The 22,286-nt window shown below is 43.5% G+C and overlaps 1 protein-coding gene across 1 annotated transcript in view; it reads left to right on the forward strand.

Moving 5' to 3' along the window:
* Nucleotides 1–22,286, forward strand: part of LOC105487115 (pappalysin 1) — a 250,659-nt gene that overhangs the window by 168,634 nt on the left and 59,739 nt on the right. The window contains exons 11-13 of the mRNA XM_071078810.1: nucleotides 8,726–8,839; nucleotides 9,808–9,943; nucleotides 12,351–12,564. Of these exons, the coding sequence (XP_070934911.1) occupies nucleotides 8,726–8,839; nucleotides 9,808–9,943; nucleotides 12,351–12,564 (464 nt within the window). The remainder of the gene's footprint in view (nucleotides 1–8,725; nucleotides 8,840–9,807; nucleotides 9,944–12,350; nucleotides 12,565–22,286) is intronic.

The raw sequence follows: 22,286 nt of genomic DNA on the forward strand, positions 1-22,286 counted from the left end.
CTGTCTCTCAGCAGGCTTTCCCTTCTGTAGTCCTCAGGACCCTTAAGGATCTTGGGGGTTTATATCAGGAAATCAACTTATGTCCTTCTTGCACCCTTGCAATTCTTGGGAAATAACCCTGCATTGGAACTGCAAGCCTGAGGTTAAAATGTGGCCTAAGGAGAAATATTGAGAAACACTGCCTGGCCGTGTGTGTATGTGTGTGTGTGTGTGTGTGTGTGTGTTGCACACTCGTGCATTTATGCGTATTGTTATTGTCAGTATCCATCCCCACACTCCTCCTCCCCATTCCTTTTCCTATTTTCTTCTATAAGGCTCATTCGCAGGTCCCTTTGGTTGGAAAAAGGAAATTGGAGAGGTTGGGCTAGAGGCTTGATGAGCACTTCCTCCCTCCCATGATTGACAAAAGGGCATGTAAATCTGTAACATCGAAATTCAATGGAAACCTCATGGCATGTCCCCTGTGTGGGAAAATACCAGAGCCCCCGCTCCCCCTCTTCTCCCTCCGTCTCCCTGCCTTTGTGTACATCGTGTGTGGGTGGAAGATAAACTGGATTTTAAAAAACCCTTTGAAAGCAAGACATCGTTAACTCCTCTAATTGAAAGCAGTCTTCTGCAAAGGAGGGGGATTTGAAGGCGGGTGCTGGATGTAGCGGCTGGCAGTGCACTGAGTGGACAAGAGTCCCCAGGTCCTGGAGCCACAGAGTCCTCTGTTGCTGCAGACCTGGAATCCCTAGTCACCACCAGACATCCTGGCCCATCACAGAAGAGCTTACTGTATATGTTTAAGTCAGTCTCTTCTCCCTTCACCGGGCTATGTTTCTCCATCCATCAAATGTGAGAATTGGAGTAAGAATTTCCGAGGACCCTCCCAGCTCAGACATCCAATGATCCCAAAGCTCTGGACGAAGGATTTCCCCAGCTATTTTGCAACATGTAATTGCAGACACGAAAAGAGAGAGAGAGAGAGAGAGAGAGAAAACGCATTGCTGGAAAGGCTGCAGTAAACTTTTATGTTACTGTTCTGATTGTCTTTGTCTAAAAAGGTGTCTTGGAAATTAGCCTTCAGCTTCAGAGAAAGGGACCCGTAAGTCTCAGAAGTCAACAGGATGTTCACCTGCTGCACGGTGTGGTTTTGTTGTTGTTGCTGTTGTTGTTTGTTTGTTTCTTTGCTTGTTTTACACTTAGAGTCAACATTCTTTTCTGCAGCATTCACCAGAGAAGCTGTGAATCAAAAGCCAGCAGAATGTCAGGACTGAAAAGCCCTCTGGAGATAAATTCATCTTACTTTGTCTTTCCATAAATAGGAAGAGAGAAGGTCAGAAAAAGTGAGCAATTGAGTCAGTTCTAGGAGGCAGGTCCCTTGCCTGGCAGTTGCAGGTTCTTTCTACCGTATCACTCCACTCCAGGGCAGACCTGAAAAGGCCTGTTTTGGTCTGTTGAAGCAGCTTCTATTTCAGGAGCCCCAGGGGAAGACAAGAAGTCCCAATTCCATCTTCCATGTGGCTGAGATTAAGACCCCGCTAGCACAGATACATCCATTCTCTTGTTTAAAAATCTTGTCACAGCCCTGAGAGGTATGTAGGCAGGCTCTCTTGAAGTTAACATCCATGGTTAAGAATGTGGGCTAAATTTGTGCGTGGATTTCAATTTTGGTTCTACCGCTAATTAGTTGTGTGACCCTAGGCAAATTACTGGGCCTCAATTTTGTTATCTGTAAAATGAGAATCATTCTAATATCTACTTCACAGAGTCCTTGTGAGCACTGCATGATTTAGTACACATGGAGTCCTTAAAACAGTGCCCAGCATAGAATAGGCACCTGATACATGTTGCTGCTGCTGCTGCTGCTACTGCTGCTGTTGCCTGCTGGGTCCCTATTATTTCCTGTGTGCTGGGAAATCTGCTGGGATTTATTTGAGGATAAATAAAACATGCTTCTCACCTTGGAAGTCTTCAGAGTTTAAAGAGATGAGACTGGACACTAAACAACTATAATCTAACTTGACAGGTGCTGTAACTGAGGTATAAATAAGGAACTATATGGACACATAAAAAAGAGCAATTAATTCTGCCTGGGGAGTGAGTAAAGGCTTTCAGAGGAGGGATGATATTTGAGAGTGGCTTTGAAATGCGTGTAGTATTTCACAAAATGGGCAGTGCAGCAGTGGTCGGGGTGGGGGTTCTGGGCTCCCGCATCATGGAGGGGGAGTCTACAACATGTGGGAGAAAGAGTTGTCCAGCTTGAAGGAGACATCACTGTATAGATGCCAGGGAAGGGAGCACAGAGAGCAGTGAAATTGGTGGAAGCTGCTGAAACCAGCTCCTGAAAGCCTTTGTAAGCTGTGTCAAGGGAAGGTTCCATCCTGTGGATCGTGGGCAGCATGGTGGGTGGATAAGTAGCAGGGTGGTATGGTTAGTTTTTCCCCTTTGGAAAGTTAATTATGGGGAGCATTTTTATGAATGAATGTGGTGGGACCAGAAGCAAAAAGACTGGTCTTTGGTGCCCTTTCTCCACCAGAGGAAGCAGAGGTTTCGGTCGAGTCCAAGTAGCAATTGTGTTGCTTTGTAATTAAGTATACAGAACATGGAATTCTAGAGATCAGTCAACTCCTAGTTGTGATATACAACTGGATATAGGACCTTGAAAGGGTTTTTCAAAGCCTCTGAGCCTCATTTTCTCACCAGAGAAAATGCAGTGGCTCTAATCTCCCAGACTATCAGGGTTAAACGATATTGTGACTATGAAACCCTTGGTGGATGTTATGACTGTGGGTGTCCTTAAGCTCCTGGGGCCCTTAAAGGTCATTGAGCGCAACCATTTAGTACAATTGCAGAGGGGGAATTGGAGAGTGAGAGAAATGTCCAGTTAATTGGTGACAGAGCTGGAATTAAGCCAGGTCTTCTACTGTCCATGGATGGTATTTGAAGGAAACACAGATTATCTCTGCAGATAATGGAGAGTCGAAGGGATTCTGCTAAAATGAGTGGCCCTCCCTCAAGGCCAAGTGGAAAAGGGGTCACTAGCCTTTCAGTTCCTCCAGGTGCTAGGATGAGGGTGAGAAGCAGTCATCTGCCCAGCTTCCATAAAAGACACGGGGCTGGGTATCTTGGAGAAGAGAATGGTGTTGGGCACTAGAATTGCTGTCTGTCATTTCTGCCATGATTTCTTGGGGGAAGAGGTATAAATGTCACTGGAGATGTTTCTACATGGCAAAAATAGGATCAATAAGGTACAGAACATAAGTGAGAAAAGTGCACTATTTCTGGGAGACAGAAAATTTTGCTTTTTCATAAATATGTTGCTCCATATTGGCTATACATTACTGTGCAAGATACCTCCCCTCCCTTGACCACTGCAAAGGGGAATGGTCTCAGCAGATAACCTATTCTAGTCCCATCTAACTTTAAAATAAGAAAGCTTATAGGCATTGCTACTTAGAAGAAACAGTAGGAGAAAGTGGAGCCAGGAGTCTCTCTCTCTCTGACTGTTGGAGAGGACTGTCCAATGGTACATAGGCTTTCTATAATGGAAATGAGCTGTATGTCCATGAAGTAATCAAGAGGCTATGTCATCCCTCCTCCAACCTGAGAGGACCTAAGTGAGGGTGCTTGTCAGCCCAACCACATCTGCTCTTTGCCTAGCACTGCTATATCAATTTATTTTTCCCTTCACTTACTTTATGTAATAAAATATTTTATGTAAAAATATTTAATGTATTTATACATTAATAAATGTAATTATTTATTGTTGTCCCAGGACAACAAAGCTGTGACCTGAAGCCACCCCAGGGACCAACTATTTTCTTAGAATAAGGGCTGGGGAAGCTGCTTGGAGGGACCTGCTAGATTGCCCAGGATGAGAAAAGAAGCAAGCAGGTTTTCTGCCAGTGTAGACACCATTAAACCTGTACCAGGGGTTCAAAGAGTCAAATACTTTCAGGCCAGTGGATCAACATTGAATGTCAACATTTTAGTCATTCAAAGTAATAATTATTTATTTTTTATTATGGGAAGAGTCATTCAAAGTAATAATTATTTATTTTTTATTATGGGAAGAGCACACCATGAGATCTACCCTCTTAACAAATTTTTAAGTGTATGGTACAGTATTGTTCACTATAGGAACAATATTTTATAGCAGAGTTCTAGAAATTATTCATCTTGCTTAACTGAAACCTTATGCCTATTGATTAGTCACTGATCACTTTTTCCTTCCCCATCCTCTAGCAACCACCATTCATTTCATCTTTGGTTCTATGAATGAGTATTTTAGACACTTCATATTAAGTGAGCTAATGCAGTATTTGTTTTCCATGTATGGCTTATTTAACTTAGCATAACGTCCTCAAAATTCATTCCTCTTATTGCAGATTGCAGACTTTCCTTTTTTAAGGTCCAGTAATATTCCATTGTATATACATATTCTTTATCCATTCTTCTGTTGATGGACATGTAGGTTGTTACCACATCTTGGCTATCATGAATAATACTGCAATAAACACGGGACTGGGCAGGACAGAAAAACAGGTTTCAGCTCCATAGAATCTCTCCTTATCTCCTTTTCCATTTCCCTAAAACTGAAAGCCTAGAGCTTGCCAGTGTTTCTAGAGCAGTCTTGATGTGTTCCACGAGACAGGGAACAATGTGAAAGGAGGGAGCAGGTCTTGTTCACACCAGCATGGCAGAGAGGGGAAAAAGGGTTACTGTGTTACTTCCTGACATCTCTAGGGCTGGAAGGCTAGGAAGAACCTCAGCATCACTGGAAGGATGGAGTATGGCTCTGCATGGGGTATAAGAAATGGGCAGATTGGGAAGGGGGAAAAGGTTGAGAAAGATTGGGAATGTCACTGGAGCCAGTGTCACTGAAGAAACTGGAGGAAGGGAGATGATAAGTGAAGAGGAGCTTAGGGGTGATGGTAGGGAGAGCTAAAGAGGCCCCTAGAATGTGTGATGTAACTCTCCTGCATGTCTCCTCCCAAAACATTCATTAAAGTCAACATTGTTCAGCAATGCTTTATGGAGTTGGATTTGCCTTTTTGGAAAGTGAAAAAAGCCCAAAAAAACAAAAAAAAAAAACAAAAAAACAAGGGTGGATGAAAACAGAGCATCCCCATAAAATCAGTCACCTTGGAGATCACACTTGTGTCCTTAGTGACCAACTCTGTGTCATGGCAAGGCTCTTTTGTTTGCAGTTATCTGAAGCCTGGCATGCCATATGCCCTCAGTAAATGGCTGCTGAATGAGCAAATTCACTCAACGTCTATGAAAGCAGGAGGCTTGTAAGGGTTTGCCTCTCTCTTCCTCTCCAGCCTCCCTCCACTTCCCCAGGAACATAGATGATTTTGCAGATCAACTAGGGCTTTGGGCAAAATTTCAGCTGGATTTGTTCATTCTTCTCTGATCTGCTTTGACTGTCCTTGGTCAGGATTGCAGCCAACTTGAAACAAACACAAAACAAAATAGGAAAGCAGAAGAATAAAATAACGCCAGTATATTCCTCTAAAACCCTGTCTAGTGCTACTAGAACTGACAAGAGGAAATAGTATTTAAGCAATAAGAGGGCTTTGTTCATGTCAAAGATTCCTGTAGCCATGAATGTTTCGATTGCAGAGATAAGACCCACCCCCAATCCAGCCTTCAGAGATGTGCTTCACCAAGCTCTGCTGGGAGACAGACAGCTAAGAACACAAGGGGAAAGAATTCCGAAATGATACATGTCGAATTGCTGGCCTGGATTTCAAATTCCATAGATAGTTTATGCAAAGTCTTGCACTGTTGTAAAGTGTAACACAATCCACTGGCAGATCTGCCTAAACCCGATCCCAGTTGTTTTTGAGAGAAATAAATAAACTTAAAAACGTCTTCCAGCCCATTTAAGTGGCTGTGTTCTACTCTTAGCCTCCTCAGTGTGAGACTTCTAGAGATTTGAATAACTGAAGCCATCACCTAATTCCTAGGCAATGGGATAGTTGATTCATAGCATGTTTCTTCTCAAGAAGTCACCAGTGATATTCAGAGAATTAATATTGTGCTCTCAGAACCCATCAATTTCTAGGGCCGGGGTGAGGGGAACTTTGGCAGCTAACACATTTCAATACTTTTTGATGTTTTTAAAGCAATGAAACTCTTTTCTTAAATGAAATATTATAAGGCAGCTTGATATATAAAACAGGTGAGTGGAGATGCTCTGTTTGAAATAGTAGAGTGGAAACTAAGTAGATCTTCTCTACATCATGATCCCCTGGCCAACTTCTTCATGGAATCCAAGGAATCCATGGAAGACGCATGAAAACCTGTTGTATAACCCAGCATTCAGATGTGCAAGGTAAACTAAGGGCCAAAAGATAAGGCAACTTGTTCACAATTGCACACCACATTTTGGTTATCTGTATTATCTGTATTATACTTGCAGCTTTACTATAAATATGAAATTACTTCAACAAAAGGTTTATTTAAAAATAAAAGTACTAATGCTTGCAACTGCAGATTATGATGCAACCATGTGCTTCGATTAGTGTCTACTTATTACAAAGATAATTGAGACTTGGCATTTTCCAAGACCTCCTTGAAGCCAGAACCATTGCAAGAAGTAATGGAAAGAGAGGCATTTGAGTTTGCACAGATTTATAGATGGGATTCCCAGGATGGCACATAGCATAGAATATAGATGGGATTCTCAGCAAGATGGTGCCAAGAGTAAGAAGGATGGGCTGTCGTAGAAAATTCAGACCTGGTCCAGGTCATTGGAGCCCACTGTACTGAACACATTGTTAGGAAAACTGATGTTGATGGTTTTATATCTGTTTTCAATGGCTTTCTAAGCTAACAGTTTGGATTTTTTTTTAATTTATAAAATTACATAGGATGATATAAACCAAAACCACCTATGTATAACAGGTTTATGGACCACCTGCAGTTGACAACTGTGCAAATTTTTTCATATTTGCTTCATGTCTCTTTCTGTAAGAAAAATAACACACCACAAATAAGATTGAGGGCCCTTTTTTCCCTGACTCCCAATGTCATTCCCTTCCTTGATACATAGAAACAACTACCACCCTGAATTTGATGTATACTTCTCTACTCTATTTTTAATTCACATGAATCACTGGGCAATATATAGTTTTGCTTTGTGTTATTTTTATAAATGACGTCATGATGTACTTATCCATTTGCACCTTGTTTCTTTTTTTCCACTCAATGTTACGTTTTGTGATCTCTCCATGTTGATGGCTGTGAGCTTACCATTAGGGCTTCCTTTTCATTTGACTAGAGACCATACTGAGCCAAGCATTAAAATATTTTTATATCATCCTTGTATATGAATCTAGTTTATTTCTCTTACTGTTCCTTTGTCATAATAGAATTCTGTCATGTGAATATTTCATATTTTATACATTTCTCCACCAACAGGAGAACATATAAACTATTTCCAATCTTTTCCTACTATATTTATTGTAGAAATGGATATTCTTAATCCTTGTGTATACTTTTCCATTTTACTTTTGTTTTTGCTTGTTTTAGGTGTTTATGTTTGTTTGATCTTGTTGAGGATATATCACTTTTTTTCAATAGCATATGAGATCCTCAGGGCTCTCCAGGTCAGCCGTACTTTTCAGATGAGTAGAATGCACTGAGAAGACATGAAATGACAGGACCAAATTCACAGGGAAGTTTTGAGAGAGGAGCCACATTAGAGACCAGAGGAGAAGTGTCAGTTTGGGATGACCTTCTACCAAAGGCCTCACCAATGTCAAGGACAGCTCAGCTGTTCCTATCCTCTTTCCCTCATTACACTGTTTTCTGTTTATATTTATATATGTATTTGTAATTACTTGACTAATATCTGCACACATTGCCTGCTCTAAGCTCTTCAGCATCTGTCTTTTTTTATCATTTTGTCCCAGAGTGTTTGACAAGCAATAGTTACTCAATAAATATCATTCAAATGAATGAATGAATCAGTAAACAAAGTGACATTTGAATATGCAAGAAACTCCTAAGTTTGAAGAATCCTGCTTGTCTATAAATGTTTCCTATTTCTTTTAATACTGTTTGGTATTATCTGTCATTGAGAATGAATGTGTGTGTGTGTGTGTGTAGGTGTGTGTGTGTGTGTGTGTGTGTGTGTGTGTATAAAGTGATGGAACTGATTTTCTTTGTTGATGGAGAAGCAAATGCTAATGTTTTCACAGTCTTTTCTCTGTTGTAATATCACTTGGAGCACAATTTACAGATTTCTTCTAAAATCATCTGCTTGACATTCAAGATTCTATGAGATCTAATTATTCAACCCACCTTTTCTGCCACTGTCCCTCAGCCTCAGTAGTAACAGGCATTTTATCACAACCTAAGCATTCTGGGTTTCTGCTTTCCTCTGAGCCTTGCTTCTATTCCCTCCACCTGCAATGCCCTTCCTCTTATCACTGCCCTACTCTTCCAGTCCCAACTCAAATATCATCTCCTCCAGGATTTGTCTCTGTGAGAATATCTCTGTCATCTCTACCATCAAAACACGTTATCTATTATATCCTTAAAAGTGTTGAGGATTACCTCTTCTGCATTAGAATGTGAGCTCCTGGACCAGATTCTGGTCTTTTCATCCTTGTTTTTTCCTGTGGTGCCAAGAGCAAAATAGGTGAACAGTAAAGGTTTGTAAAATTGAATTTAGTTGAACTTCTGACACTCTCTAAAACATAATTTTTTTTTTATGTTTTTCCAGGTGTGTCGAACCAAGGTGATAGATCTCAGTGAAGGCATTTCCCAGCACGCCTGGTACCCTTGCACCATCAGCTATCCATATTCCCAGCTGGCTCAAACCACTTTTTGGCTCCGGGTAAGCTGAAGCTCTGAGAGCTTTGGAATCTCCAGCAGCGAGCCACAGAAAACACGGACTCCCATGACCCTTTCTGAAGATGGGTTGTCTACCTGCTGAGGGTGTTAATTGTAAGAACAGGGAACAAAACACTTAGCAGTGTGATGCTTCCTGAAATGGAATCCTAATTGCTCATGGAATGCCCCCACTGAGCTCTTGTTTTAGCAAAGAGTTTGGGATACATCTTGTCCGCCTGGAACCTCCTATTCATTGTTCAAAATCTTTTAAAATTATCTTTTCCTCCTTGAACCTTTTACTGATCACCAGAGAAAGAAGTGACCATTATCTCTCTTCTTGTCCTGCACATGTTTGGTCACTTGTAGGAAGGCACTTGTGACATGGTATTACAGAGCTGTCTGGTCTTTCTTTCTGGCTAAGGATTGTGGATATTATTGCATTTTGGCTGTGTGTCACTGACCTACTTTGAATTCCCAAAAATGCAAGGGCCATATCTTCTTTAGCTTTCTCTCCTCAAAGCTGAGTGCAGAGGTTGACATGGAGAAGTGAAAGATAATAGTATTTATTGTTGTTTTGTGGGTTTTGGTGTGGACCGGGACCTTTGCTACACACTTTACTCTCATTATCTCATTATCTTAGTAGAACCTCACAACAAGTCTATGATGTACCTGTTGGGTTTTTTTTAATCCACCATTTAGAAATGATGGAATGTAGACCCAGAGTGGCTCAGCCATTCACTCACTGTCACACAGCTAAGTAGGAGCAGAGCAAATATTGAAATTGGGTTTCTGATCTCAGAGCCTGTGCTCTTCACTGTTAGGTTTCATTGTCCCCCTTCCCACCTTGGACCCCGATGAGTAGTAGCCCAGTTCTTAAAAAGGAAGTTTCTCCTCAAATGCACCCCAATGGGGCTGCCTCCCCACCACATGACTGAGTGCACATGTGACCCTCCTATGTCTTTGCAATTTCAGGCGTACTTTTCTCAGCCAATGGTTGCTGCAGCTGTCATTGTCCACCTGGTGACGGATGGGACATATTATGGGGACCAAAAACAGGAGACCATCAGTGTGCAGCTGCTTGATACCAAAGATCAGAGCCACGATCTAGGTAAGCATGCTCTCCTGGGCTTGGCTTGCTCTTGGTACCTGCTTCCACCTCTGCACCATGACTAGTTGTGAGAATCAGCTTAGAATGAGCTTTTCCTTCCTTTCTCCCCTTTCTTGCTTATTTTCTATTTGGCATTCTGGTTGCCCTCAAATCAAGATGTGGTGATATATCCAGAGAAATCTAGATCTGGCAGATACAGGGATAAGGAGTCAATGGCCAAGCCCTCCCTTCTGCCAGCCCCCTTTAACCTCAGATATCCCATATTATTCCCCAAAGACCCCAAGAAGGAGGGAGACTGAGTAAGAGCCATTTCCCCATTGTATATATCACCACCTGAGACCCAAAGAGAGGCACTGAGAGACCCCAAGTCACATGGCAGGTCAGGAATTACTAGTTAGATTTTCAGTGTCATAGCCTATTGCCTTTTACCCTATAACCAGGAGTGTTCATGACCCTCCACCCCAAGTGGGGACTGTATCACCAATATAACCTCTGGAGAAGTTTCTAATGGGAATAGGAATAGGAATATTGTAGGAGTAGGGAGGCAGTTGAGGAGTCAGGTTCTACCATGGGAGGGCCTGCCTAAGGGGAGGGCCTGCCTAAGTGCAGGGCCAAGGGGGAGGACAAGGGCTGGACTTGCCACTTGTACCACCCCTTTGCATACCCACATGTACTGAGGTTCAGAGAAGAGAGCCTGAATCCAGAGCTGACAGCTGAGGTTTGGATCCTGTCCCCACCACTCACTCACCTTGAGAAGGTGAGCAATCTTCCTGCCCTCAAAGCACGTTACTTAGAGGCTCACTTGCTTCATATACACAGCAAAGACAATGATATCCACCTTAGAGTCAGAGTGCGCTATTATTTGACACTGCTGTAACCATGCCTAGCACAAGATCAGAACCTAAGAAATTCCTATTGTCGCTACGAATTTCCTATGACACCTTCACACTTCCAGTCTACCCCGGAGAGCTCTGGGCAGCCTGGCTACTCCAAGCATTTGGAATTCTTGGCCAGTACTGAAGCCTGGACTTCAAAGCTGTGCCCAGACCATTCTGCAGAGAATGCCTTTCAAAGACCTGTATGAAGCAAGCAGGAAGGGGTCATTTCAGGGTCAGATAAAAGCCAAGGGATCAGGGAAAGTTTTCTTGTTTTGTTTTTATGCTTATTTATTTAGTTACTTTTAAAGGCAAGGGGAACCTATGAATAAGGAAGAGAAAGAAAACCCCTCTGGACTTAGCAGGATTCCTGGGAAATTTCCCTAAGTGAGAAACAAATATTTTCGTAGTTATTGTTGCATAGCCCAGGGCTCTGAGGAGAGGTTTTTCAGCAGAGTGGGGAAAAGTCTGGTTCCACAGAAGCTCTTTGGATCCTGCTACTGATGCCTGAGGCCTTTCTGATTTTCCCCTCCACCCCCACCATCACCATCTTCCTCAGTCCACAGCATCCCAGGATTCTCAGAGGCAGCTTCACCTCTGGAACTGAGAAGGGCACCTGCTTCAGGCTTCCACACGAGAGACTTCTCCTTACATAGCAAGTCTGCCAGGACATGGTTAGGATTATACCATTTTTTGGATGTGAAAACTGAGTTTTAGAGGCTTTCTGGAGTCCCATTATTAGGAAGGGGCTACACCATCATTTAAACTCAGGTCCGCCCAACACCAAAGCCAGCTTCCGTTTTGCCAACTATATCTTGCCACAGCCTTCCTTTCCTTCTGTCCCTTGTGTATCTTTTCTCCCTGGCCTTCTCCCTTCCTTCTTGGAGAATGGGAACCTGCTGCCTGCGTTAAAAAAATACAAAACAAAACTGAGGACTCTTGAGTGAGGCAAGCTTGGATTCTTCTTAGAGTTTTAGCCATGCCTGGGCTGTGTTCCTCTGGAAAACCATCCCTGCCCACGATTCTCAACCTCTTCTGCAGACTAAGCAAGAGGTCCTTTCCTCTCAGGGCTGCTCCCAGGTTCACAGATTACTTATGAGAGTGGGCTTTTTACCCTGGGAAGCGCCTGTTGCTATGAATTATTTCCATCACTTTTCCAACTGACCAGGCAGGCAGCCTGAAACCCAGCAACTCAGACCAACAAGCCCTACAGCAATGTGGGAGGGAGGTGAGGGCCTGGGATGCTTGGCTGAGGGGTGGCCATTTGGGGGAGGGAGAGGGACTTTGGGCAGTAGGTGAAGGGGAAGCTGAGGGGGCAGGGAGGCAGGGGGATTGGAAAGATTTGGAACCAAGGAAAAAAAGGCAGACAAAGAAACTTTCAATCAGACTCAAAATCCTCACCGGCCGCCCAATGGTGCTTTTGTGCAGTGACATGAAAGGGTCTGGGGGCTTCGGGAAGGGCCCGTTGGGGAGGGCGTGACTGGCCTTGAGTAATGAGCCTGGCCCCTCGGCCCCTCTGTCTCCCCTGACAGGCCTCCATGTCCTGAGCTGCAGGAACAATCCCCTGATTATCCCTGTGGTCCATGACCTCAGCCAGCCCTTCTACCACAGCCAGGCGGTACGTGTGAGCTTCAGTTCGCCCCTGGTCGCCATCTCGGGGGTGGCCCTCCGCTCCTTCGACAACTTTGACCCCGTCACCCTGAGCAGCTGCCAGAGAGGGGAGACCTACAGCCCTGCCGAGCAGAGGTAAGGGACCCGCGGCAGACTCGCCCTGGGCCACTTGTAGCCGAGTGGAGACAGCGTGATTTTGAAGCTGGGTAGCCATTTGTGTGGCTGTAAAAAGTCTGTGCATTTCTCCCTTCTCCATCCATCCTCTGGCCTCTGGCCGGCTCTGCCTTTGGGCTTGAGAGGCCCATGAGTCTCTGAATTCCTAGGACAATTGAGGGAAGCAGGGTTGTGTGGTGAAAAAACCTCCTTCACCTGGCTTGCAGCGGCAGAATTGACAATAGCTTGCAGGGTGACCCTGGAAACATCAGTTTCCTTCTCTGAGCCTCAAGGTCCTCATCTGAACAAAAAGAGGATTAGCTCTCTTTTATCTCTGAAATACTGGGATATTCTGCTTCCTAGGTGGCACAGGCAGGAGGCATAACCTTCCTAACCAAGGGGGATAGAGTGAGACTGGTATTTGCATCATCCTAGTTCACCATGTGTTTCAGAGATAGGTGAAATCTCTGTCTTCCACAAGCCTAGCTCCTATGACGTCACGAGTGGTCTAAGAGCCTGTCTTTCAACTGCATGACATCACTCCCTCAGTGCTTTTGAGCTAGCATCTATTAATGCACCTAGTTTGGAGCTATAAGGGAGTGGACTTTCCTGAAAAGAATACAAGTTTTGGGAATACTCTTACTTGGGTTTGAACCTCCACATTGCCACTTCTTGAATGTGTGTTCTTGGGCAAGTCACTTCAGTTTTCTGAGTCATAGTTTTCTATTTTGGAATAAGCAGATGAAATCTACTCCACAGGGTGGTTGTGAGGGTTAAATGTTGCACTACAGATAAAAGTGTTCCTGCACACTGTTAGGCACTATGTAAACATAACGATTTTGAAAAGAATATTTATAACCACCTTTTGATGATGATGGTGCTGCTTCTGTGCACAGAATTTTGTGTAAAGTTCTTAAAGTTGGAGCTGGAAAAAGCTTCAGAGATTATCTCATGCATCTGACATGTCCAAACTTCTGTGTTACCATGTAGAATCACAGGGCCCAGAAAGGGGACAACTTGTGCAGAGCTGCACAGCGTCTCTCAGATTTGTTTCATGAGATCCAGAAGAAGAGAAAGTTATGATTTTTGTTGGCTCCGCAAGAGTGAGGCTTTCTGAAAGTTGATTCAGTCTTGCCCTGTATACCTGGGGGGTAAGAAAAGAAAAGAGAAGAGGGGGACAACCAGCCTTTCCCACGCCCCTGTTACCACAGAGGACACAAAAGGTGGTTGCAAAATCCACATTGTTTAGCACCCACTGTCTCTAGCTTCTGTTGTGCAAAGTCTGTCGCAATCTTTCAGTAGCAAGAGCTTCTTAAATATAACTCATTGTCTTATTTCACTTTAAGAGGATGTTTTTATCCCTTGTTTTCCAGACCCTATAAAAATAAGCTAATTCTCAAAGCCTGGGGAAACCATGTCAATGGAAATCCATTAGACCTTTTCCACAACACTTTCCCATTTTTAGCCAGCCTTCCTGACCATCCATAAGTTGACCGAGGCCAGGACTGACTTGTTTGAATTCTCGATGAATGGTGTCTGTGCCCTAAGTAAACAGTAGGAAATATTTAACGACTGAAACATATCGATCGATATGTATTTGTTAGTTCTTTGGTTGTAGGAGGAACATTGAATGAGGGCAAAGTGCTGCCCTATATCTGACTAATTATGTGACCTTGGATTAGTCATTCCCCTTCACTGGGCCTCAGTTTCCCCATCTTTAAAATGATGATGGTGGATTGCATGGATTCTCTGCAGTTCTTTCCAGTTCTAACAGTGTGTGATTCCCAACAGCTAGGAAAGATGAGAGAGGACAGGAAGAGACAAACACTTGTTGAGCCCCTAATAGATAGGAACATTATCTTATTATTGCACTTCTTCTGTGAGGTATGGCGCAGAGAAACAGAGCGAGTGAGTCATGACCATCCAGGCAGTAAGAGGCAAAATCCTACTTTGTCTGTCTCCGAAAGCCATTCTCTGCCCACCACAGCAAGGCACAAGTATCAGAGAAGAGGAATTTTCACAAGTGGACCCATATGCTCATTTATTCAGAGGAATTCTGAGTAAGGGGATAGAGCTGCAGCTCTGAGGTCTTTGGCTGACTTGTCCCTGAGCTTGGATCAGGCTATGACAGGCTGAGTCTTGAGGGCTGAGGCTGCAGAGCAGCAGCACCTCCTCCTGAGCGCCCCAGTGGGGAAAGGACAGCAGCTGTTCATGGGGAGCTAAAGAGGCATTTACCAAAACAAGCAGGACTCTGCAAACATGCAAATGCATTAAAACAAACAAACAAGGGAGGAAAAGAAAGAAAAATAAGCAGCAACTGTAAAGAGCCATGGGATGTTTTCCTTCATTCTCAAAACACCAAAATAAGTAGCATCACTTTTTATAGCACAAATTTCAGCTGGTTGTAAGAGAAACATCCCACTTTACCCTCAGCTGTTTCCCAGGTAGTGAAAAGTACTGTTTCTCCCCTCCCCTTCTTGTCCTCCCTCCCACAACCTTTCCTCTTCTCCCTGCATCTCTCCTTCTCTCTCCTCTCCCTTTTCTCCCACCTCTCCGTCTCTCTCTCTCTCTCTCTCTCTCTCTCTCTCTCTGTGTGTGTCTCTCCTCCTGAGAGCAGTGTGATGCCTACTGTGCTGCCTTGGGAGGAGTCCTATAGCAAAACCAGTTTGGGTAATGTGTTCTACCCTAGCTTCAGGGGTCTCCAGTCTCTTTGCAGTACTTGGTATAAATTCAGAGACCCAAGAAAACAGGATCAGTTTTCAAAGGAGAGGTCCAGTTGTGCAATTCTAGTCAAATCTCAGCCCCACACCAAGTTGTGGAAAGGAGAAAAGGTGGGGAGGGGAGCACAGTGGTGGGGTGTGGGGTGGGTTAACAGGCTTCTTTAATGAGAAAAACTACAGTGGTGATGTTGAGGCTCCAGTATTTGTCTCTCACACACACACAAACACACATGCACATATATCATGTTCATCCACCCTTGTGGTTCTTAACAGAAATTGAACAGTTTATTATAAAATTGAATGGACCATGTATTTAGAAAAGTAACTTCCTTCCCTCCTCCCTCCATTTATTCTTCTTTCCTTTCATGCTTCCTTTCTTCCTCTCACCTCTTTTTCACATTCTCTTTCTTCCTTTATCTCAAACTCTTCCCCATTTCTACATGCTGGTCCATTCAGATAAAGGCAGTTCTGATTGAGAGCTAAATTTTAGAAGGCCAACTTTGGGGGGAAACAAATTCTTCACACGGTTAGATTAACACTTTCAGCCACAGAGAACTTAGACTGTTGTTTGTTGGTTGGGGGTGGGGGTGCCCAAAGACCGGAGCCAAGTATTTCTAGAGTCTGTGCCCTGATGAGACCCCATGTGTGGAATATCCCATTACATAATGATACAGGGATTCATAAGTAGGATTTGGAACACCGAATGAAGCTGCTCTTGGCCAGAGACCACAGATTGCTCAGATCGCTGCCATAATCTCATTCAACTTCCCCAACCCGCAAAGGAATTAGTGCCTCTCAGCATATTGATTGAGAATCACATCTGGGGAATATAACTGCAAATGGAACTGCTGTGCCTAAGCATGTGTATGTCTTTGACTATGCCAAATACTGCCTGACTCTTCTCCAAAATATTGTCCAATTCACAGCCCCATCAGTGATCTACCAGAGTTCCAGTTGCTCCATATCCTTGGCAATGCTTGAGATTACCAAAGACTACTTTTTCTTATTTTTCTCATTTCAAAGGGCTCTGAAATTATAGATCTCTGTTGTTTTGTTCTCATAAAATCATGAGGCCTGAAGGTGGGGAGGGCTCTCAAAGATTTCCTGGTTCTGTGCCCTCATTTGAGGATGAGAAATCTAAGGTCTAAGCAAGGGAAGTGATTCACCTAAAATCACCCAACAAGTTAGGAGGAAAACCAGCATTGGAATCTAGTTCTCAGGAATCCAGTTATCTTTCCTCTCCATCAGAGATTTCAAGACTGGTGTTCCATAGACCATATTAGTCCATAAACAATCTCTCTTTGGCCTCTATTAGTTATCTTCTTTAATTACTTGCCAACATTTAAATATCAGGAGAGTTCATATTAAAAACCAGAATTCTTCTTGGACCTCTTTAAAGAAATGAGAAGCTTTGAAAACATCAGGCCCTCCATCCCACTAGGCAACCTTCGACTGGAGCAAAGCACTCTGCTCTCTGACCAGGCACATACCCTCTCCTCGACACACCCCACTCAGTTCACCTGAACCCTGCAGACCACTGAACTTGCATCGTCTAATCTTCAAAATCTTGCCTCCATACCACACCACAATACTGGCTCCTGGAAATCCAGGGTAAAGAACCTTTTAGGATCATTCCCCCAGTAGCCTCATTTCTGGGTAGAAAATGAGGTCCTAGCACAGTAGCTCTTTCACCGTTTCACTTCCTAAGTGAACTTGCAGAATTGATGCCAAGAACAGTTTTCCCTGCATTTCCCAATGTGGAGCACGTGTCTTTTTTGTTGTCCCCATCTGAGCAACCCAGAATGATTTATAAACAGCCTTTCTGTTATTATCTCTGCTTCCCTATGGCATAATTGCAGCTAAGTGGCAGGGCACAGCAGTTATACTGTGAGTCGTGAGTCGAGGAACAGAACCAGGAGAGGAACTCTTGTCAGCCCTTTAACTTCTGGCTTTATGCGGGTTCCAGAACTCTCCAGGTATCCTCTGTTATGCATGACTGGAGTCCGTTCTTATTGACAGTGGAGACAGCAGTGTGGGGGTTGGCTATTGGATCAGATATGGTTTTACCTCTATGTGGAACTTGAGTCCATATGTAAATATATTACACTTGTAGATAAGAAGAAAAGAAAAAAAAGTTATTTAAGTATCTGATTAGCTCTGCACCCCAGGGACCTCCACTTTTGCCCAGGTGTGAGAATTTGGTCTATAGAATTACCTGCATCCTTTCCCACTCGTCCATCCAATCAGCCACCTTTCTCCCTTCAGAGAAGTGTCGTCATTTTCTCCTTCTTTTGTTATTTTTATTGACTTCCCATCACTGTTATTAAATCCTTCCCTCTTTTTTTTAATGAAGCAGCAGAGCCTTTTCTTTATTTTGTTTTCCTTGTTTTGCTTTTTGTTTTTGTGTTTCAGAAATGACAAGGCTGTATCACAGAGTTATTTGAGAGGGTCAGTCAGGGTAATGTTTATCATTTTTGGACAGTGTGTTCACACAATCTTTTCCAACCAACAGGATAGCAAAGAAAAACGAGCAGCGACTTAGGGGACAGACTGGCAGATCTCCACTGGAATTCTGTCCAAGCTGAGTGCCCTTGGGCAAGCAATTTAAAAATCTTAGTCCTAGTTTCCTGTTCTTGAAAATGGGAATAATATCACTACCTCAAGGAGTTCCTGTGTGGAATGCAAATAAGGTGATGTAGGTGAAACAGAGTGGCCAATGCCTGACACATATTACCTCCCTTATCCCTTTTCTTCCTGTTTTCAAGCCTGCAGGCCAGGTGCAGACAGATGTGCTGAAAAAGCAGGATGCCTCAATCCCTGAAGTGTATTCTGGAAGGCAGTAGTCCTAAGAAACGTCCCATGAAAAAAAATGTGATCAGAGTTTAAAAAATAACGTGTACCTTAGCCCCTTCTGGAAATTTTCAATGGATTATCCAAATTATTGAGAAGTCCTGCAACTAAGAAAACTAACTGGTTTCATTAACTCAGTGCTACCCCTACTGATCTGACCATGAGATCTTTTGGTCAGGTGATTCATGGGACCAAGGCTTTTTTTTTTTTTTTTTTTTTTTGAGACAGAGTCTCACTCTATTGCTGAGGCTGGAGTGCAGTGGCGCGATCTCAGCTCACTGCAAGCTCTGCCTCCCAGGTTCATGCCGTTCTCCTGCCTCAGCCTACCGAGTAGCTAGGACTACAGGTGCCCGCCACCACACCTGGTTAATTTTTTGTATTTTTAGTAGAGACGGGGTTTCACCGTGTTAGCCAAGATGGTCTCAATCTCCTGACCTCGTGATCCGCCTGCCTCGGCCTCCCAAAGTGCTGGGATTACAGGCGTGAGCCACCACGCCTGGCCTGTTTTTCCTTTTGTAGCAAAAAGAGACAGAGAGACTCATCTTCTCAAGTAGCTCTATAGTTCCAACAGCATTTCTCTCACTCTCTCTTTTTTTAAAATGTTATTTATTTATTTATTTATTTATTTATTTATTTATTTTGATACACAGTCTCACTTTGTTTCCCAGGCTGGAGTACAGTGGTGTAATCTTGTCTCACTGCAACCTCTGCCCTCCAGGTTCAAGTGATTCTTGTGCCTCAGTCTCCCAAGTAGTTGGGATTATAGGTGTGCACCACCACTCCCAGCCAATTTTTAAATTTTTACTAGAGACAGGGATTCACCATGGTGGCCAGACTGGTCTTGAACTCCTGACCTCAAGTGATCCATCTGCCTCAGCTCCCAAAGTGCCGAGATTTCAGGTGTGAGCCACCACACCTGACCTCAAAGCATTTCTCATACATTGGCCTTTCTAGTCTACAAACACAACAAGCTCCATCCTGTGCTGGAATTTTGTACCTGCTCTTCCCTCTGCCTGGTTCTGCCTCTGCCCCAAACCTGTGTATGGTTTATCCCTTCATTTTATCCAGGTAGTAGTTCAGATGTCCCTTCCTCATGGATCCTTCTATAAAGTGCCTTGCCCCTCTCCACCACCTGTCACTCTCTATAATTTCACCTTGGTTTAACGCCCTAACTGCATGCATCATTATCTGAAATGATCTCATTTATTACTTTTCTTTGGCACACACCCTTCCTCCTGAAATACAGAGATAACAGGCATCTTGTTTATCCCCTCCGTCCACTATATTCCCAATGTATAGAACAATGTCTGGTGCTCAGTAAAGCCCCCAGTGAAGGTCTGTTTAATAGATGAATCAGTGGATGATGTTTTACCCTGTTGACAATCCTAAGAAATAAATTATTTTATTACTTCCACTTTACAGATAACGAAACTGAGCCTCAGGATGTTATATAAATTTCCGAAGTCAAACAATTGTTAAATGGCAGAGCAGGGGCTGGAGCCCAGATTTCCCTGATTGATAAACCTTGTGCTCCTTCTGCCCTAGAAAATGAAGCATTTCAGATATTCATTTTCTTGTGAAGAACTTAATGCGCACAAAATAATTGGGGAAGGCACTGTTTATACTTTAATGGCTCTGCAACTTAAAGAAGAAAATTATCTTTCCCTCTGGGTCTTCATAAGAGCCCAGGTATCTTCTGGGAGTGCAGAGTAAGAATGCCCAAACTGCTAGGCACAGGTCAGAAGAACAGCTTGGGAGCTAGTAGCTTACAGAGTAAATATATTTAAATTGGAACCATGTGGTTCCTTCCCCTGGTGCTTACACAATGTGAACAGATGCATTGTTTGGTGTCAAAGCCCTTGTGTTGACTCCACAGTTACAGCCTCTTTGAGGTCTCTACATGGTACAACGCTGAGGCTGTCAGGACTAAGAAAAAAGGGCTGAGAATTGGAGTTGTCTCAACAAGTGTTCCTTAATGCCAGTTGCCCTGCATTTCAGAAGGAGAGTATTGGAGAACTGCAAAGCTCCCATCAGTGAGGGTCTGAGACCTAAATTAAATGCTTGTCTTTTTCTGGGTATTTAAAAAAGTAAATTGGTTTGTGATATGTTTTGGAAGCTTTTAGCTCCCCCCGCCTCCAGACTTTATTTCTCACTATGCTTTTGAGCAGAGGATAGAGAACAGGAATAGGTCACAGTAAAACCCTTAGTTGGGTATCGTGAAACTGAGAGAAAACAAAAACAAACAAACAAACAAAAGTGCAAAACTTTTCTGACACTGGTTTGGCCAAAATGTCTCCCTGTCTCCTAGATAAAAACGGGAACATAAAAGCCTTGAGGTTCTGGATGCAAATCTACCCATCTGGGCATACGATAGGCCAGGTGTTGGGGGTAGACACAGTCAGAGAGGCAAAAGTCAGAGAAAACTGCCCCTTAGAAGCTTTTAGCGTTAGGCAGAATCAACCTCTTTAAAGTGTTTAAGAGCTATTGCAAGGCACCATCACCATTGGTTTCTTGCCATTTAGGAAACATCTGCAATGAATTTTTATTGGCACTGCAAAGTACACCAAGATGAAATAGGCATTTTCTCTGCCCTCAAGGACATTCTAGTCCAGAAACATGGGACAAGGTTAACAACAAGGCCTTTGGAGTCACCTCTCTGGATGAGCACTTAAACAAGTAACGTAATCTTGCCAGTCCCCAATTTATCCAACTGTAAAATGAGTAACACTTAGCTCATAGGGTTGTTGTAAGGATGGAGTGAGCTCACGTATATAAGCAATCAGCAAATAGTAACTAATATTATTGAGTGCTTGCCTAACTGTAATACAAGGGGAATGATCATCCAAGAATGAGGATTTGATGCTGTTTCTGTTTGCATCCTTAAAGATTAGCCTGCAATCTGGTATGTTCCACTGGCACTGAGGAACTGAGTTTTTAATACATCAAACATGAGGCAACAGCCTTAGAGAAAGAAGGGTAGAATACCCATGAGGGTGCTTGCCAAGGGACACAAGGGAAAGCTTCCTATGGAAACTTGCATGATGCTTAGACCTAAAGAACGGTGGAATTCAGACTGGCAGAAAGGTAGAATTCAGAGTTGCAGCAAGATGCAAGTCATAGTCTCCGTACAACTCCACTAATGATGTGTAAGTTACTTCACAGTTTATAAAAGACTGCTACCTCCATTATCTCAGTTGAGTCTCGTGGCTATATGAGGTTGGCCAAATTTGAGAGTATACTGAATCTCAGAGATGTGATGTACCTTGCCAACTAGGTAATAGAGCATAGGTGTATTTATAACATCAGCTACCACTTTTATTTATTTATTTATTTATTTATTTATTTATTTATTTATTTATTTTGAGATGGAGTTTCACTCTTGTTGCCCAGGCTAGAGTGCAATGGTGCAATCTCAGCTCACTGCAACCTCCGCCTCCTAAGTTCAAGCTATTCTCCTGCCTCAGCCTCCTGAGTAGCTGGGATTACAGGTGCCCGCCACCACGCCCAGCTAATTTTTTTTTTTTCTTAGTAGAGACAGGGTTTTACCATGTTGGTCAGCCTGGTCCTAAACTCCTGACCTCATGGTCCGCCAAACTCAGCCTCCCAAAGTGCTGGGATTACAGGCGTAAGCCACCGTGCCCAGCCCAGCTACCACTTATTGAGTGCTTAGCATATGCCAGGAGTTCTGCTATGCATTTTTTTCTAAACTGATTTAATTCTCAAAATGGTCCTTGTAAGTGGGTACTCATAAAATACAAAAAGGGCTGGGCGCGGTGGCTCAAGCCTGTAATCCCAGCACTTTGGGAGGCCGAGACGGGCGGATCGTAAGATCAGGAGATCGAGACCATCCTGGCTAACACGGTGAAACCCCGTCTCTACTAAAAAATACAAAAAACCAGCCGGGCGAGGTGGCAGGCGCCTGTAGTCCCAGCTACTCGGGTGGCTGAGGCAGGAGAATGGTGTGAACCCGGGAGGCGGAGCTTGCAGTGAGCTGAGATCTGGCCACTGCACTCCAGCCTGGGAGACAGAGTGAGGCTCCGTCTCAAAACAAAAAAAAAAAAAAAGAGTTTTTGCTCAACCTGGTGCCTGATAGAAAAATTCAATAAATATTCACTGTAATCATGATGATCCCCT

Source organism: Macaca nemestrina, chromosome 14 (assembly GCF_043159975.1).
Source record: "Macaca nemestrina isolate mMacNem1 chromosome 14, mMacNem.hap1, whole genome shotgun sequence".
In the NCBI taxonomy this organism is placed as follows: domain Eukaryota; kingdom Metazoa; phylum Chordata; class Mammalia; order Primates; family Cercopithecidae; genus Macaca; species Macaca nemestrina.